This window comes from Trachymyrmex cornetzi, unplaced genomic scaffold (genome assembly GCF_001594075.2).
Source record: "Trachymyrmex cornetzi isolate Tcor2-1 unplaced genomic scaffold, Tcor1.1 scaffold56, whole genome shotgun sequence".
In the NCBI taxonomy this organism is placed as follows: domain Eukaryota; kingdom Metazoa; phylum Arthropoda; class Insecta; order Hymenoptera; family Formicidae; genus Trachymyrmex; species Trachymyrmex cornetzi.
In genome coordinates, this window is record NW_017299871.1 from 1,764,459 (window position 1) to 1,783,711 (window position 19,253).

General features: G+C 42.6%; 1 protein-coding gene across 1 annotated transcript in view; it reads left to right on the top strand.

The window, feature by feature from the left end:
* The window catches only part of dati (zinc finger protein datilografo), a 75,457-nt gene that overhangs the window by 52,478 nt on the left and 3,726 nt on the right, over window positions 1-19,253 (top strand). The window contains exons 5-11 of the mRNA XM_018514739.1: window positions 2,342-2,535; window positions 6,462-6,491; window positions 16,083-16,242; window positions 17,772-17,984; window positions 18,231-18,353; window positions 18,486-18,626; window positions 19,080-19,249. Of these exons, the coding sequence (XP_018370241.1) occupies window positions 2,342-2,535; window positions 6,462-6,491; window positions 16,083-16,242; window positions 17,772-17,984; window positions 18,231-18,353; window positions 18,486-18,626; window positions 19,080-19,249 (1,031 nt within the window). The remainder of the gene's footprint in view (window positions 1-2,341; window positions 2,536-6,461; window positions 6,492-16,082; window positions 16,243-17,771; window positions 17,985-18,230; window positions 18,354-18,485; window positions 18,627-19,079; window positions 19,250-19,253) is intronic.

Sequence of the window (19,253 nt, forward strand, 5' to 3'; positions counted from 1 at the left end):
ACAGAAAACATACGGTCTTGGGCGAAGGAGGGAAAAGCCAAGTGTCCCTTTATAAAAATTCCAATAGCGCCTTTTCTAACGTTCTTCTCTTTTTTTTAACAAGACCATCCTTATTGCATAATTAAATATTTTCTTCATGTAAGAGAATACTTTGTTTTGACATGCGTAACGTAAAAAAAAGACTTAGTCACTCGTGAAGAGACCGAAACCGTATGTTTCCTGTCGTAATTAATACATATTAATACACCGGCTGTAACATCGGCAAAATCGGAGACGAAGTCTAGCCGAGTTTCTTTTATATACACTGAGAGAAAAATGTATTAAATTTTAATAAATTTTAATTTATTTGAATAGTGTTAGTTGAATATTTAAATGTAAACATATATTTATTTGATACAAGAATCATTCGTTTTGATTTATGGTATCCTTTATTTAGCAAATATTTTCCATAAATAAATGTTACATTTTAGTACTATTTAAACAATTATTTATTAAAATTTAACACATTTTTCTCTCAGTGCATAAATATTTCGTCGAGATGTATAATTTAGTTTGAGAATGATAGGTACCTAAGTGATCAATTAAAATTCGCATTCTAAAAAAGTACTTTGAAAAGAATTTGCACGAGTATTCGCGGAAGTGGGATCTTATCATAAATAAGTTAACACAAATACGGCAAGGCGTTCCACCTCATGTGAAAAGCTTCGCGGATACAAAGGTGTCTTCCTCCCACTGCACTCATTTAAGGTGGGAAATAAATAGGAACGATCAGCTCACTCGTTTCCCCCAGGAAATCGTTTCCTTTAATAACAGACTTACCGGTACTATACCGTCATTTTAAAATCCAACTACTTTTATCGTGTATCGCACACAAGGAAGCTTCCATTATCTTTCGTGGAGAAAAAAACCGTCCGCGTATGTTTAAAAATGCATCTCGTTGATCGCGTTTTGTTTTTACGCTCGGAAGTTTCAAATGCCAAGCGCGCGATAAAAGATTGCAGAATCTAATTTTGCTCGCTCGAGTTATTTTTATTAAATCGAACACGATGAAATTCTCCGATGAATCACGCGACTGAATAAAAGATGAATCCCGTAGAACGACTGAGAGTAAGAGGAAGAGGTAGATGAGAGAGAAAAAGAGAGTGAAAGAGAGGTAAAGAGCTAGAGCGAGAGAGCAGAAGGAACAAGTGCCCGGGGTAAAAAGGATTGGGGAAGAATGTCGATATTAATAAAAGTTAAATTGAGCCAATCGCTTGTGGGAATTAGAATCGAGTCCACTCGAGACGAACAGCGAGCCGTAGAGAGGAGAAAAAAAAAACGCAATAAAAACGTAGCGGCAGCTGAAGTCTGTCTGCCTCTCGAATGCCGATCGATCGAAGCGATTAAACGATCGAGAGGCTACTTTATCATTATTACGCGGGCAGGAGGGGTGCTTAAATATTCGTATTTTGAAGCAAACGGAAATTTTCTTAAGACCTTGCAATAAATAACATCGCATACATTTGCATGGAAAATATTTGCGCGTTAGCTATGTCTAATTTGCGCAGTAGCCGGCGCCGTCCGCGCCTTTCTGCTGCCTGTAGAGCGGAGAAAAATGCGGTATTTTTCTTCCCACCTACTCTTCGATGTAGATGTAGAAACCTGTTGCATGCCCGTAAAAAAAAGTCCCGGAAAAAAAAGTCGAGAGTCACTGACCAGCCAATTCACTTCCTAAGCGCGTTTTTCCACATAGCTTCTACCTTTTAAGAGCGAGCCGAGGAGTGAGAGACATACTTGGCGAGCTGACAAACGAGTCATTAATGACGTTTCAATCTCTTCATCAATCTTCGTCGCACCAGACCGCGAGGACAAAGTTAATATTGAATGTACGATACGTTAAATGGATGATACCTACTCTTACACGCCAATCAAAAGTAAACGGTATAAACGGCTTAGGAACATGAATACTTTATGCATGATTACGAATAATAGGAAAGCACCGCGACCACTAGACATAGGTACAAATATGATGATCCATCGAAATATGAAAATTTTTATGATAAAAATAACACTTGAGTAAAGTTACTAATAATTTGTAGTAAATTTATCACGCATGGTAATGGATGGTAAAAAGATATATGAAAAAAGGAAAAAGATTGAAGCCGAGGCTTATTCATCTTTCGATGGAAAGATAAAATTTGGAATTTCGAAACGACCTCTAGGAAAATCGCGTGGCATGACCGGTACGAATTTCCCGATCGAGCGTGTACGGGGCCGTTACGTGTTCCACCGTAACACAATTTACGTACGCTCGTGCACAGCCGCACGAAATTCTAATATGCCTTACGGTATCTGATCGCAGGTGAACGACCGTACAAGTGCCATTTACCGGACTGCGGGCGGGCCTTCATCCAACTGTCGAATTTGCAGCAACACCTGAGGAATCACGACGCTCAGGTGGAGCGGGCGAAGAACCGGCCGTTCCACTGCAACATCTGCGGCAAGGGTTTCGCCACGGAGTCCAGCCTCCGTACCCACACGTCGAAGGTCAGTCATGTATGTACCAAATCCGACGTCCAACTCGCAAATTCGCTGATACGCGCTGCCGGTAATTAACCGAAGGGATCGGAATTAAAAAAAAGAAGGAAGGATCGATCGATTTCGGTGTGTAATCGCGCGTTCTCATATACTTCCGCTATAATCTCAATCGCTCTTCTAACGACCGAAATCTTATATTAACTCTTTCTCGCGCGACACGTTCTCGTTACTCTCGTACGCACGCATATGGTGGTGGTGGGTTCACGCTTGTCTCGATACTTTGTACAGATGGATTCCCCGTTTAAACGCTCTTTGTCCGCCGTTTCCTTTGTTCCGTTTCGAGGGCTCCCTATATATAATCGATGCAAGTCTCAAGCCAAGTTAAAACAGTCGTCGTTGAAGATGCGACGGACATGTCGGGCTTAAACGCATACCGGCGAACATCAAGCTTGCGAATAGAAAATTCAGATCCAAGCACGTCCCAACCTAAATAATCGCGCCATGATTATTTACTTTCCTTCTCTTTTGTAGATAGCGTATATTTATTCTACCAAAATAACAATATATCAAGAGCTTTGGATAGTTCCTCTGGGATCCTTCGCGGGGTGCTTGGGCTTGCTTTTGCCTCTGAATTCTCATACGGCTGCTTGTCATCATGATATCAACATTACATGATCAATCGATTCGAGAAAATCGGAAAAAAGATTGTCGCTCGAATTCATAATAACAATTACAGCGATCCTCAAACAGAGATGACAGGATGGAAATCGAAGAAACTGATTACGCCAAATAATTAAACGTCCTTGATAGAAATTCGATCAACATAAATTGTCACGAGGGGCGAGAAGCTCTTTGATGCAGTGCGTTTACAAGCGACATAGACCGGAAGATTTTCTCATACAAGTCACACCGTGAATGAACGATCGTTGTTTACACACGCACGAGCTTCACGGTGGCCAAGGGTGCGTGGTACCGACCGGTTATTAGAGGGACAGAGGTTTAAAAAAAAAAAAACGCGGTCTGATCTGAGAAAAAGACCATGACCCCCGTGCCCGTTAATCGAATTCACCCCTCGCTCGCGTGGAATCGCGGCTCGCAGCAGCGATTACCGGCGGAATCTTGTATCGTGGGGCAGTTTTTTGCCGCCACCGCCCCACCCAGCCGGCAACTGAATTTCTCAACCCTTTCGCCTTCCGCGCCGGGCACATGTCTCAACGAAAAAACGTGGGAAGGCATCTGTCGGCCTGTACGCAAGGCGCTCTTATCCTTCTCCCTCTTATTCCTCTCCTTCATCTCTTCCTTTTCTTCCTCCTTTCTCTTTGCTCCCCGAGAAGAGGCGTCGTTCATACTTTTTTCCAATTTACATCATATTACGTAACAATTCGTAAAATAACGTTCCGACTAATGCGTTTGCTACGATCGTGAGGATACTTTTACTTGTATAAAACCCCGAATTAAATATTAGGTAATCTAACATGCAAAACGTAGATCATCATCATCTTTCGAGACGTTCGATTTTCACGAGTCGCGGAATCAGGTGCGGCGCGTCCAGGCTTATGCAAGCTTAATCCGTTCACACGTCGGATGCCCCGGCAATAAATATCGTTCTTTTAACGCTCGGCTCCTCTAATTGAAACCTAATCCACGGCTAAAGCCTTCAGATTATCCTGTTACCGTCCCCCGCACGGCCCCGATAAATCACCCATAGAATCATGTCGACAGCCTCCGCCTCACCAGGCCTACCAATTTTTTTCTCCTTCTAAAAATGCGCAGTTACGAAAGAATGAACTGACGTATAATGACGACCCCATTACTACCACCGGTTTTTTTTTTTTTAACACCCCATGCGATAATCCTCGCACTAATGAGAATAATTTTTTGCACTCGAGTTATTTGACCCTTCATTTTTTTATCGCGTACAACAGACGGCCTTGATGAGTTTTCCAATGGTAGGGCTAATCCTGTGCGAAACTCTTCCTGAATAGCTTGGCTTATGCGCGCGAGATCAATACACCAGATTAAATACTAATACGAAGTATGCAGCAACGTATCAAACTACGATCCCGCGAGAACGGCGGCGTTGTCCAGACTTATCGGCAAAAACATCAGGATGCACGTAGCTCGCGTTAAACGAGGAAGAAAAACCACGGGAAGCAAGGAGAAGAAATGGAGAAGATGTAGAAGAGCGGGAAGAAGGGAGAGGAAGATCTTACGACGGCGAGCGCAGCGGCGAAGTAATTAAAAGCCGCCGGCGCGAGCGCGAGCGCGCGACAGAAACAGAGTACGCCCGCTGGAAATAAAACGAAACGAAACAAATGGAGAGCTCGAGCCCATCTTCCGCGGCTAATCGAATTTTCGCCGGGGCAGATTTCTTGAAATTGTTTTCGCTATTTCAGACCGCCTAGCCGCCCCGTCTCCTTCGCGCCGGGCTTGCTTAACCCCCCCTCCTCCCCTCCTCTCCTGATAGCTAATGGATCGTTGTTTAAAAAAAAAAAGAAAACAGCAAGAGAAACAGAGAAAGAGAGGAAAAGCAACCGGAACACGGAGATAGCTCGAAACGCAGAGAAAGCGAGACAACGAAGAAAGAGGAACGGCTCACGGAAGTACGGTGGAGAGTAAGGGGAAATGAAAGAGTTACGCTCCAGGTCGAGGCCTGGCGTGTCGGCGAAACATTATCCCGCTAAGAAAGACAATACACCCGGAGTACAATATTATAATAGGCCGGAGCGTAAATGTATTATAGAGAACGATCGGTAGCCCGGGCATAGAAACTCGTCTATGGTACCTACACACCTTCTCCTCTTCCCCACTTTTCACCTCCTCGTCCTTCTTCTCTTCTCTCTCTCTCTCTCTCTCGGTGTACCTATTAACTGTTGCCCTCTTCCCGCTCGGCTCGGAACAGGGGCGGATCATCCAACGATCACACTGTCGCGATATGTCACTGGTTAATACCCCATATGCTCTTAAATTTCGCGTCGTCAAACCACGTCGAAATTTTTTCCCCGAGCTTGTCTCGGATCGAGATACAAATTATAAAATCTCCCGATTTGGTAATACAATTCTCACGCGAGTACGAGCTTTTTTTCCCCCTCCCCTTTTATCTTTGACGTGAGACTTTTACTTCGGAAGATCCGTCCAAACGACGAGACATAAATTTGACCGTAAATGAGAATGCAAAATTATTAACGTTTCGCCGAGAGTCTCGCGAATCTGGCCCCAGCCCTGATTTCTTTCACCCTTTCTTTCTCCTTCTCGTGGCTCTTGGCCACTTTCACGTGGCGCACAGCCTTCGTATTTATCCGTAGTTTAGCGGTACAAGGGTTGAATGTCGTGCAACACGATACAACCCCCCCCCCCCTGTTTTCTACCACCTCGTGGACCTTCCTCGCATATCTTCCGACCTTCTTCCGACTCACCTCCGGGGTGTCTTCCTGTCATCCCTCCGTTCTCCGGACCCTCCTCCACCCCTCTTCTTAATTGCCCCGGCGCGCGGCTCGGTAAAAACTCGTTAGCCATTAGATTTATTTTCTCTCGCCACGGAGATTCATCCCTCTCCCGTTGCTGTATTAAAAACCGCGCGGTGGTCGTATCACGTTTAACGCTACATATTTTTTCTTTTTTTTTTTTCACATGCGCGATTCTCGTTGACCGCGTACGGATTGATCGCCTGCAATAAATGTAAATCTGTTTGCGCGTGGGATGAAGGTGATTTTACCCGTTTATCGCGCCGTATTTTCGCCAACACGGAGCGCTAATTAATTACCGTGCTCGCGGTATTTACGCGATGTTTTTTTAATTTCTTCCGCGAGAGCGTGCGCACACGATCGGGGAACACTCGTGGAAAAGTATGAACACTCCTGAAAATCTAAACCTATGACTGACGATTTAATGGTATCACATTAATTCAAATTGATCTCCATTTCATGCTGGTCTCTTTGTCGCAGTGTTCGAAGTACCCATGGCAACGATTAAAGGTAAAACGATCGGGTCAATATATGGTAAAGCCTATGGGAATTCCTTTCGGCTGTAATTTCAACTCGTTCCGCGGCGCGTTTACATGCGCACTCGTTGCACCTGTAAAATTGTATTATCTCCGATTTTCATTATAATGATCCATTCGCGCGAAACACGCACACGCATGTACACACATACGCACATCCTCGGCAGTTACGTAGTTTTCTCGAAATGCGCGAAATTATGATAGCGTTTTGGCGCGAAATTATATAACGGCGCTTCGTATATTTTTCGTGCGTTTGATACAAGATATCTATTTAATTAACGGCGCGTCACGTGAAATTGTATATTGCAGAGAATGTAGACAGAGTATCGCCGCCTGATTGATCTCGCGTCGCGAAGACTGTGAAACGATTATAAATCCGGCTCTTGTTCCTTTTTTTCCTACGTCACGGTCATGAGTATGCAATTCATTAATGTCTCATGTCGCGACAATCATAATAGCAACAGTCATGGAGATGTATGATGATGTATCACCGAAGAGCGTAACACAAACGCTTTCGCCTGTCGATCGCGGCTAATTGCTGCCTCTTAATTTCGGAACGCTCTCCTAATTGAGCAAGGTTCGCACCACGCTCCTCTTCGAATACCTCCCCTCCCCTCCCCTCCCTCGAATTCCCAGTTACGATCTCTTTCTCTCTCTTTTTCGTCGGTAAACATCACCGGCTGGCGAATCTCCAGAAGGACTTTTCACTCTTTGTCTCTTTTGCGGCATTAAAATAGAAAAGTGGGACGGTCTTTCGCGGTATAACCTCTCGGTTCGCTCTTACGAGATGTTGTACTGTTTCGCGATTTTTTTCGTTCAATCCTTCTTACCGCAGCAACTTTTGCGTTTATTTCAATTTCTTTCACCTACGAAAAAATGTCATCGTAACTCTTAAAATATCTCTACATTTATCACGATTTTCTTCGGTTATTCTTATGATTACATTAACTTGGATTATTCTTATAATTACTTTGCGTAATTTTCATTTTCCGATCGCGCGCTTCGAGCTTTCCTTCTCTCTCTCTCTCTCTCTCTCTCTCTCTCTCTCTCTCTATCTCTTTCTCTCTCACCCCATAGCATTAATTTTTTCGACCCCGCCTTCGTGACTCTTTCCGTCTATTTTTTTCTCTCCATATTCGACCATAAGCATTAATTTTTTCGACCCCGCCTTCGTGACTCTTTCCGTCTATTTTTTTCTCTCCATATTCGATCACCAGCGCGGACACTAATGAAATCATTCCCGTGGCGTTTCCGATAGGGTGGGATTTGTACCCCCATTGTACCGACGCCCCTTCGCGCTCCTTTTTTTCCGCTCGTCTAGTCGAACGCGTTCGGGGTCGATCCGAGTCCTCCTATTGGCACAACACGGAGGGTGCTCCGTCGTCAACCCTCGTGGCGTTAGGTAGATTCGCTTTTTTTCTCCCTCATTCTCGCCTCGCCTCGCCTCGCTCGTCAGCGACTGATTTTCACGTACGTGCGTTACGCGCGAATTATCAATGCACGATTCTTGGAAGTGGATTAATAACGCGGGGTGGCGATGAAGAACGAGTCGCGGGGTGACTAGCGACGCATATTTAATTCTTATCGATCGCATACGTTTTTCATAGAATTTTTTTGCACGCCCAGAAACGAAATGATCACGAAGGGGCTAATTCGTATAACTATTTAAGTCTCTGAATACGTTTACGTTATCGCGAGAAAATTATTCTGGAGCAAAAATAAAAAATATAAGAGTTCTCAAAGATACTTTCGATGTCTTTTATACATCGCTTTGGACTTTTGCGTTGTTTGTGTTCATCTCATCGTTCGACCGAAAGCTCCGAAAGCAGCTATGAGTCAGACGCGAACGGAGAAAGGGAATCAAGAATTTCTGGTGCCTTCCTTATCGGGAGACAAAGCGTTCTCGTCTCGAGAAAATAACGTTCGCGCGAACGAGCGAGCGAGCCGAAGTGAGGGAGAACGTGCTCTTTCTTTCGGACAAGAGAGAAGGAGGAGATGAGCAAGCCGGTGAATATCTCTTAGCGGATTCCGCGAGCCGCGCTGGAGCCGAACGAACAGCCGAAGTATCGTACCGAAGGTTGTCTGCCGGCGAGTCTCGCGGCCTCGTCACTGCTAAAAAAGCCAAGGAAAGACGGCGGCGAAGAAAAAAAAAAAGGAAAGAAGTAACGATGGGAGGGCGGGAGAAAAGAATTGCGCACCGAGCGCAAAACGGCCTTCGGATTTTATCGCCGCCCGAGGAAAAGAGAGGAGCCCGCATATTGTCGATTATCGTCCACATTTCGTATGCATTTTTCAATTATAAATAACTAACAATTCATAAAGCCGTCAAAAGAAATCATAAAGTTTGAGAAAAGTAACCCACCCAAACAATGAAAGAATATGCATAATATTTTTATCAGCATATTAATAGCTTTGGAGATTAATCTCAGTTATAAATCTTACATGAAAATGTCGAGGTCGTCATTATTTTTTGGCTATAAGTGATCGAAGTTGGCGATTTCGTAAAGTTCTTGCACACAATTAGCTCCATAATTACGTTATAATTGAAAATGATATATTATCATTTGTGTATATTTTTATGATTTCATAACACAATAAAGAAAATAATAATAATAAAAATAATAATATTACAATACATGGTAATATATATGAATGGATACACTACGAAAAATTAGGATAAAATTGGCGCATAATAAAAATTAATACATATAATATTCCAAACATTTTTAAGTATTACGCTTTTTTGCCGTTTATACGTTATTTAATCTTGAAAAGAGATACATAGATAATGCAGACGATGTTAAGTTTTATTAAGAAAATATTTGAAAAAAAGAAAATATTTTTTTATTTATAACTAATATTGCATTAAATAATATAATAATATTATAATATTCTCATAAGCTATTTTCTTGTTATGAACTTGTATAAAAATATAAAAAATAATATCTTTACTGTAGATTTATATTCTTGTTTAATAAGTATCAATGTTCATGAATATTTCTGTCTTATTTATATCTTCTTATGAATTTTCCTATTATAAAAATTTTAAACAATTAGTACGTATTTCACTATTGAGATATTAAATACGTTAACAAATAATCAATATAATGAGCTTCATGTATTTTTTGATCGACAAATAATTGCATAATATCCAAGAAATATTAAACTAATCCATCTTAGTCTATCCATTTTAAAGCAATGAATCTAAAAGATATTTATTTATAATCTTAAACTCGATACCAACATGTGTCAATATGCATATATCAATATAATATTTTCATAGATCCATTACTACAAATCAATATAAAATGTGATTATCACTCACCGATACGATGCGCAGCAGCGGTGTTGTAAACTGCATCGCGAATTATGTTGATCTGCAAAATAAAAATATATCCAAATTATAGCTTAAAGCAACTAATATTTCAAGAAATAATTGTTGCGCACATAAAATACGTATAATTATGAACGATTATTTCAAGTTTAAAGTCATAAATTTACCTCAACGTTGCTCCGCCGTCGCCGGATGCCCCCCGGGCCTCCTCCTCCTCTCAGATTTCTTCGTGGCATTCACACTATATATTCACAAAAACATGGTTAATTATAATCGCACGTGCACTAATACTTGTATACGACACTCCCGCAAATTATTTTTCGTCACATTGTTACAAAAAAAATAATATGAAAAGCGCGTGCGAACACAATTCGCTCGGCAACTCGTTAATAAGCGTAGAATTTTTAACGAAGGAATATTTTAATAGATTATTGATGTATTCAATAATTAGATGTATTAAATAATTAAATAAATAACTTAGAACGCTGGAATTACGCTACGTTATTGGAAAATATTAAAATGCACGTTAACTACAGATTAATTAAATGCGTCGCGATCTATCTGACTTGATTTCATTTATTCCTTAATTCGATATTATTAAGGATGGAAAAATCTAATGTTAACAACTTCACATTGCATGATACGATACAATTAAAGTTAATAACTATTCATAAGGAATGCGAGCGCGCGACTTTGTTTACGTCCGCGCGGTGAGAGTCGCGCCGGCAGGTAACGGCGTTCGGTGCGTATTATTTCTCGAGATGCCAATAAGACAGATACTACGCGAGCAAATGCGTACATGTACAATAACATAACGTTAATAAAAAAAAAAAAAAAACTGACATAAGCCGCGTGCCAAATTGCGTAGCAATTAATATTACTATGAAATACATGTACGCTTAATATATTTTATCTCTCGCAAATTAATTATTAATAAACGGTATATCACTTCACATTAAATCGCTCAGTTCCGCGTTTTCGATCCAAAAATAATTAATAGACGAAAAACTTGAACTGCGATGTGAAATATCCGAGATCGAGCAGATTCGAAAATTCGTTTATATATAATATATATTATGAGATAATTTATAGTTTGTACCTCAATTCCTACTGTAGGAAAGCATAGATTGCGTGAAATATCTGTTTCGACAAATAGTCATTCCTTACGAGTCGTTAATTATGAGAGTCAGTTTGCGCGAATTAATAATCGTTAAATATTGATGAGAGGGGAGGGGGATGATCGCGTTTCCTCCTAATATTTGTCGTTCTCGCGTCTCGAGAAAATAATGTAACGACACGGAGTACCCGCGTGACCGCCTATCGACTCGCGAATGACAAGACTATACAACAACGCACCATACGCAACCGAAACTAGCGTCGAGTCAAAAATACCGTTATTACTGAAATATTTAACATAATATGTTATATGTAAATGCGCGAATATTCTGTTCCTCGTATTTTTAATTAATTTCGTAGTTTTTAATAGAATTTCTAATTAATTACAATAGATCATTATATTGTACATTATATTATACGTTATTAAATTTTACATTTTAAAGAACAAAATTTTTCGATCGGAAAAAATATTTATAAAAATTAATTTAGTGTTCTTTTTACCCAAAAACTGTTACGATCTGAGCTATTGCAATTCTGTGATTTTGATAAATTATAAGATATAATTAAAAAAATAAATAAATAAAAACAAAGTAAAATGTTAAGAAAATAAAATTACCGCAGGGTAGTGATTTATTTTTTCTTGGATTATTAAAACCAACAACATCGCACGTAAACTTAAAAATTTAATAATAAAATAACAATAATTAATTAAATGTTTCCCTTTTTTGGTCGCAAAATAAAGATAAATTACAATTTTTTATTCAGATTTAACTTAAATTTAATAATTGTTTTCAAACGAAAGAAATTTCAATAAATTCTTTAAATTTTTATTAAAAGAAAAATTTAAATAACATATAACTGTTAAAACATATTTAATTTTATATTATCAATTGATTGATGTTAAAACGTGTTTAATTTTATATTATCAATTGATTGCACGTTTGCATATAAGAAGCTAAAAGAAAAAATAAACTGAGCAATAAAAATAAGTACTGTATTAAAATTAATAAGTCAATAGTTCATGTAAATGTAAGTTTAAACTTTGCGCGATATTATCGATCAAATTTAATCATTTAAAACTTGAATTTTCATATTAAAATTTTTCAATTCTTTTGCGATCTCCGCTGTTAAAGTATAATACAGTTGCCATGAGACATCTTATACATTTAAACGTCGCAAATCAGGGATGATATCATATTGATTGCGTACAGGCATAAAAAAATGTTCCGTCTTGATTTGTTCTAATAGAGTCGCTCTACTAACAAGATCTCGGCCCTCGATCAAAGATGGTCCCGTCTCTATGAACACAAAATGGCCACATCGCGGCCAACGTCACGCACCGCTACGCGTGTGCTCACACCCACTTCCTTTTTACGCCACTCCCTGACCCGGGCCCGCGTCAGGCCTCGAGGAACGGATAATCTACGACCGGGATCGCCGGGAAAAATCGAGAAACCAATCGGCGATAGGATACGAAAAAATCCGAGAGAATAAACGTAATCGCGTCGGCCGAGCGGTCGAGCAATAATATGATCAGTGCCCAATGAACAAAGAAACCGATAAAATTTATAATTACCACCTTTTAATCGAAAGACCAAATATTTCGCAGCTAAATTGAGTACCGATATAATTATTTACAGGGCAATGGTAAAAATACCAGACATAGACGTCACTTTGCCGGCCGTTATATTCCCTCGTATTATTCAGCAATTATCAATCATCTCTGATATTGATTAACGCCGCTGGAAATTTATTTAGCCAACGAAAACAGAATTATTTGCGAATTTACGAATAATTTCGATGCATACGAATGTTTTCAATCCGCGATGAAAATGAGCACAAATTGAAGAACTCTCTCTCTTCCATATTCACCTTCGATATAATCGAAATATTTTGAAACAGAAACGAAAGAACGCATATAGAATCGATTGCGGCGGAATTCTCCGTATTTCTGCTGAGGTAAAAAGTCCTAGTGCAATGCAGAAAACCGGCGGCTCTGGCAGATATACGTACAGCCTCGTACTGGGACCAGGAAGCACGGAATTGGGAATGGTAGCGAGAACGGCGTACAGAGAAGAGCGAACGTATAGCCTCGCGAGAGAGATGAATCTGGTCACGGTGGATCATAAAGTCCCTCGGGGATTCGCCCACGCCGCGTCCACTCTCTTAGTCGAGTCCGAGAGAATAAGCTGGAGGAATGAGGAGAGAGCAAGAGAGAAAAAAGAGTGAAGAAGAGAGAGAGAGAGAGAAAGGAGAGCGGGAAAGATAGGAAAAGAGAAAGAGAAGGGGAGCGACCGTGGCGAACGGGATGGAGAAGAAGGGAAAGAGCGTCAGAGAAGTCGAGGCACTCGCGGCGCAAAAAGCGAGGATGCAGGCAAAAAAGGAAGAGCGCGACGAAGAAACCGGTTTTTTCCAGTTGGGCCAGGTCGGGGCGTCGAACCTAGGGACCGCAGCCTCCCTCCGAGAATAACTTACATGCAGCGGCGGTGGCGGCGGCGGTGGCGGTGGCATGGCCAACGACGCCGTCCTCGTTGCCGTCTTCTCAACGTACTCGCGGCTGCCCCAGGTTCAGGATAAAAAAAGAGATAGAAGGCTCATAAGTATGCCGGCGGTCGGCCACCCACTCTCAAGTTTATCGCGGGACGAGAGTGGAGTGGAGCCGAGCCAAGCGAGAAGAAACGCGCGCGAGAATACGCGTGTACGCGAAAGCGGAGCTGAGAGGAAAAACCGGAAGGAGGAAACCGAAATGGATGCGACAAGGCGATTATCGTCTGATTGGTATACCTCCCCCCCATCCCTCCCCTCCCCTCCCCTCGTACCTTCGTGGCATGCCGTCTCGCTTGTTTATAAGCGGGAAGAGCCGGCAGAAAATCAGGATTGTGCGCCGGCATCTAACACGTCGTTAAAAATGTCGAGGAAAGGAGGAAGTACGAAGAGGCTTTAGATGAGCGTGTATATGTACTTATAAAGAAGATATATTCTCTCCCTCTCGAAACGAAGAGAAGAAGTCTAAGACGTATAAAGACGAGTGAGCAAAAATAAATCCACGTTTAAGATACGAAAAGCGGAAAATTACGACGATAATGGAGGAGAAGAGATAGGAGGTGTGTGAGAAAAAGGCAGCCATGTCGAAAAAATTCCGAGGTCATTGCCGTTCAGAACTTGTTTTTAGCCTTTGCCCGCTCCGTGTTCGTTGCCTCAACGCGTTCGCGATTGTCCCAGGTCCGGAATAAAAAGAAAGACGCTCGACGGAGAAAGAGGTAGGGCGAGGTGTGTGGGAGGGGGAGAGGCGAAAAAGTATGAGGAAAAGAAGAAGACGAAGTCGCGAATCGGAGAAGCAAGAACAGGAAGGAAGAGAGGAACGAGAGGCCCCGAAACTCTTTGGGGTCATTGCCGTCCGGTCTCGTTTTAGCTCGTTCCTGCCCGTTCACAACCTTCTCTTTCTTTCGCGCCTTTTTCTTTTTCCTCCTCTCGTACCGCCGTTTTAAGCACTCTTTCGAACAAGGTACGGCCGCCGCCATGTTTTTCCTCGAGCGCGTGTACACCTACCGCCTTGTATGCGTGCAAGCAACCTTCGCGTGTTCAGATAGAAAAAGAGGGAAAAAAGAAAAGAGACGGATAAAAAGGGGGGACGCAACAGAGGAGGCAAAAAAAGACATCAGGATAATGCGATCGGTGCGAATCGGTTCCTTACCGCGTGACCAGCCAGAGAATGAAGGGGGAAAAAAAATGTCATTCTATCTGGCAATGAGAGGACGTCGAATTTCATTTATAGTTTCATTTTTAATCCTGATTTTAATATGGCCGTTGGTAGCACAAGAAATTCGGTAAAGTAAACCGCGGGTTAGAGCTCGTTTAACGTGCAAAGCAGAGAAAAGAGAGAGAGAAAAAAAACAAAAGGAATGCAGATGCGAGCCGAAGATGTGCTAGCAACGACCATGGTAGTTAAAACTGATGTATGGTACAAGCTAGTCATTCCATGCTTCGCATTCCCGTTCATGGGTGAGGTCGCACGGGGTCGATCGGAGGTCCAAGGTCGATGAAAGTGCTCGCTTTGTTTTCGCAACGCAACGTCTGGCATCGGCCTTTAGGTTCCGTACATTCATATGCGAGACGAGGCCGATGCCTGGCAGCATTAGCCGATGAAATCCCTAATCCGCGGTTAAGGATTAATCCGCTCCGATCGTTCTCTGGACCCCATGCTTCCACATATTTGTCTGTCTAGGCTTTGCTTCAAGTTCCACGATCATTGTATACTCCCTAACGTTCCTCTCCATCTACTCGAACCGAGTGCTCTGATCTGGCGTTAAAGACAATGTTTTTGATCGGTCAAGACTCTTCTTATACATCTCTATTTTTACATTCATATATCACAAATTGTTCGAGATTACAAAATTAGAATCGGTAATACGTATTTGAGAAAAACATATATGGGCACAGTATATATTCCTCGCAATAGCGATACGTTGGATATTACGATAGTAATTCCAATAATATCGAGATATACACCTTATTCCTATCCCATAATGTTCCAAGAGCTAGCTATGATCTTTACAGTATCTTCGCCGACGATTCACTTGCCGCAATCTAGCCATTTGCCAAACACATACGACATAATTCTTTTTTAAAGTAATATTAAAAATTAAATCATTTAATTAATTTTGCAATCTACACAAAGATAAACATTTCAGAAGCAAAATAAAATATAAAATATTGTTTTTCGTTTGATAAGCAATGAATAAATTGCGGCAGTAAATGGATCATTATTAAAACGGAGATATCAGCATACCTCGAAAGAGAGAAAATTTCGTCTTTTTTTTTCTGTTTCGTTATCTCGATTCTTTTCAATCGTACTTGACCGACTGGAAACCCAGCCAGGGCGCGATACCACAAAGTTCCTACCAGACACACTCGACATGAATTCCCTGTGCAAAGGAGTAGTTTGTGGTGGCGGCGGTTTATTGGTGCCTTAACTCTCACTGGTCAATCGTTCTGTTCTGTGCCCTGCCTGTCCTGCGCTTCTGGTTCGCAACTCTGTGGTGGTATTCTCTGGGTCGGCTCTCTACCGGTGCGCCGCGTGTGCCTGCTTCCGGTACTTCCGGGCCCTCAAAAAAGGAGTTGCAACAGCGTGTTGTGTTCCAGCAACACGCCGCCCTGATCGGCGGTCCAAACGCAACCAGCTGTCCAGTATGCCACAAACTCTTCCTCGGCGGTGAGGCGTTGATGGAGCATATGAAGCACACCCATAAGGACCCGAACGCCTCCGGAGTTGCCAGTAAGTATTGAAAAATCGCGTATCAACCGCCCTCTCGGCCGGTCGTCTATGTCTCTCTCCTTTCCCCGTGCGTTGCTTACCATTTCTCTTCATTCGCGCACCTACTAATCTTCGTTAACCATAACCAATCGATTAACTGGAATCGGATCGCGGAGTCTCGTAAGCGGAGTGCATCGTTGCATGAAGCGAGCTTGAGAAGAAAACCTTGACCGTATCATTCCTTACTGACTAATCAACAAACTTAACGCCAAATCTTGCTCGCGCATTAATTTTCTAAGCGAAAGACTTAACTCTGTTCATTCTAACCGCATTTAATTCTTAGCCAAAATCCTTAACTAGGATCGCGAAGAGCCCCTTAAGGGTTCCAAGATAGAGAAAGAGAGAGACCGACATAGACACGAGAGCGGCGACGTTAATCGTGAGTAAGACTAAGAGAGAGGTGGAGCAACCGCTCGTCGAGACACGAAGGGTGGTTTGTTCTTTAGCCTTTAAGTACGTTTCGCATCCATCCCAAAAACTTGCTTTGGCGCGGGCGATACGCACACATTGTCCTTGTTCACTTCTTCGTACTGTTTTCGCCTGGGCGGGAAAGGCGTGTAGCATTTGGCACACTCGCCGACTAATACTTGGGTACTACTCGCTAATACAGATACACGATGCTTCGAGGGTGTCTCGTTCGACCTCTATGCGTGCCTTGACACATGCGTGCGCGATACGTGTGCGGACTGGCGGACGTACAGAGAGAACAAAAGTCAACCTACTCTGCTTCTTCGTTCAACTTTAAAGCGAGGAATCGGCGTTTTATTCTTGATTGTGAGTGCCGACACGGTGGTCTGTCACAGTGATCGACATAGTCGGCATTTGAATTGTGAAAGCTAATGAATCGCACTGTATTGCGAATACACATGGAGCATGTAACGTTATCGTTGTTTAAAATCGCAAGGATTTAGATGAGACTAAACAAAATCGACTAAGAGATTGACAAGACGAATGATGATCTTTTTATCGTGTCTGTTCGATGTAAGAAATAACGGACGTTTTTCGTATATAAACGGCCTTTTCAAAGAATTTTATATATATATGTATTTTTTTTTCTCTGTACGTTTGCGTATGTGCAACGCGCGCGAGTACGTCTGTGTGCATCCTGGCTTTTTGGGCCAGCGACCTTGCTCGTGAAAGGGAGTCAGCAGCGCGGTGGCGACGGCGCCGGCCGACGAGTACTCTGCGTGCCCGAGGTCAGTGCTCTCTCCTGGTCCTTGGCTATCCGCGTCCGTAAGGTCTCCCTTCGCCTTCGAGGTCGACCGGAATCTGTGCGTACGTACGCGCGCGCGTGCACGCGAGTGCGTGAGAAATAAGGTGGGGGAGGAAAAAAGAGAGAAAGAGAGAGAGAGCGAGAGAGAAAGAGAGAGAAAGAGAGATGTGAGAAAACATAACGATGGTGGAGGAGTTGGGTGAGGAGGAGGCGGCTTTCGTTCCTTGGGACGCTTTATCCTGCTTGGCATTGACCTTGAAATTGTGTCGCCCTATTGTTCCCTCCGCTGACTGCACAACCTCCGTTGCCGGGGTTTACCTAGCGAAGCGACGGACCGCCAACCACCCGTGCCCAGTGTGCGGGAAGCACTACGTCAACGAGGGTAGCCTTAGGAAGCATCTAGCCTGCCATCCTGAGACCAGTCAACTTAGCACAAGCCTCAGGATGTGGCCGTGCTCGGTGTGCCAAGCCGTCTTCACTCATGAGAGCGGTAAGTATTTAGCCCACGTAAACGTGAATCGATGGGCCGATCGGGTCCCGACAGTAGCTCGGAGTTCGAAGTAAACACAGTTGAAAGTAAACACGATTCATTTTCATTCTATGCTGTAAACTTATGATTTCCATTCTGTGGAGTATAACTTACGTTTATAACAAGTGACAGTTATCGTCCATATACGCGCGACCATATGATCATCCTTCTATACTGTGACCACGCTCGTTTTCCTCTGGTGTTAAGGTCTCCTGAGCCACATGGAGCACATGAGGATGGACCCGAAACATCAATTCGCGGCGCAGTACGTGCTAAGCCGCGCGGCCGCCGAAAGGCGGGAAAGGGAGATTCTCGCGAGTTCGAGTTTAGGTATAACAGATAGACATATTTCTCTAATTGTCAAGGAATTAAGTGGCGTCAAAACCGTCGCATAAAAATTACGACACTGCACGACGCCAATGACTGAACGGTATTCTAATATAACGTCCTTACGCTGTACAGGAGCGGGTTTAGGCGTGTTGGGAGGAAGTCAATCTGGAGGACCGCAAAATTTGCAACAACCACCAATGTGCCCGTCACCGTCGGCCCATTCGGATAGCAGTAGCGGCAACGGAAGACTGTCGTCGGCCGGTAGTGAACCTGGTACGCTACGATACTTGTTCTACGTCTACTACTCGAACGTCTATCAAGTATCTAGATATAATAGATATAATATTATCGCATTTGCCCGAGCACAGTTTGTATCGCCGTTATTCACCTTTTTTTCTCTGATTTCGTTAATGACATAACTGTTGTGAAGTATCATTAGTGAATTTATTGTAGTACACGTAAGCTAGAATATATATGAATATATATGCTTGGGTCGAAATAAAATATTTACGAATTTCTGGTCTGAGTAATAATTCTCTCATGTGAACGGCTCTCACTACGGTCTGCTCTTATGGGCGGTTTCCACTTCGGGATGTCGCCTTTTTAACGCTTTAGCGTGCCAATTTATATATCGACGCGGAATGATATATGCTACCTAGTTAGAATAGTAAAATGTGCGTGAAAACCCCTGCCCGTCCATCGACCTGTACATACTGACGAGAGCAGATTTTTGCGCAGGCACCGGTCTACTGAATAACAACAACAATAATAACAACAATAACATGGCGTCGCCGGGACCGAGTGGCAACAAGCTCAGCGAGATACTCCGAACGGGAAGTCAACCGGGTTCGGCACAGCAATATCACGATGAGATGCAGTCGCAGCAACAACGCATGGCTG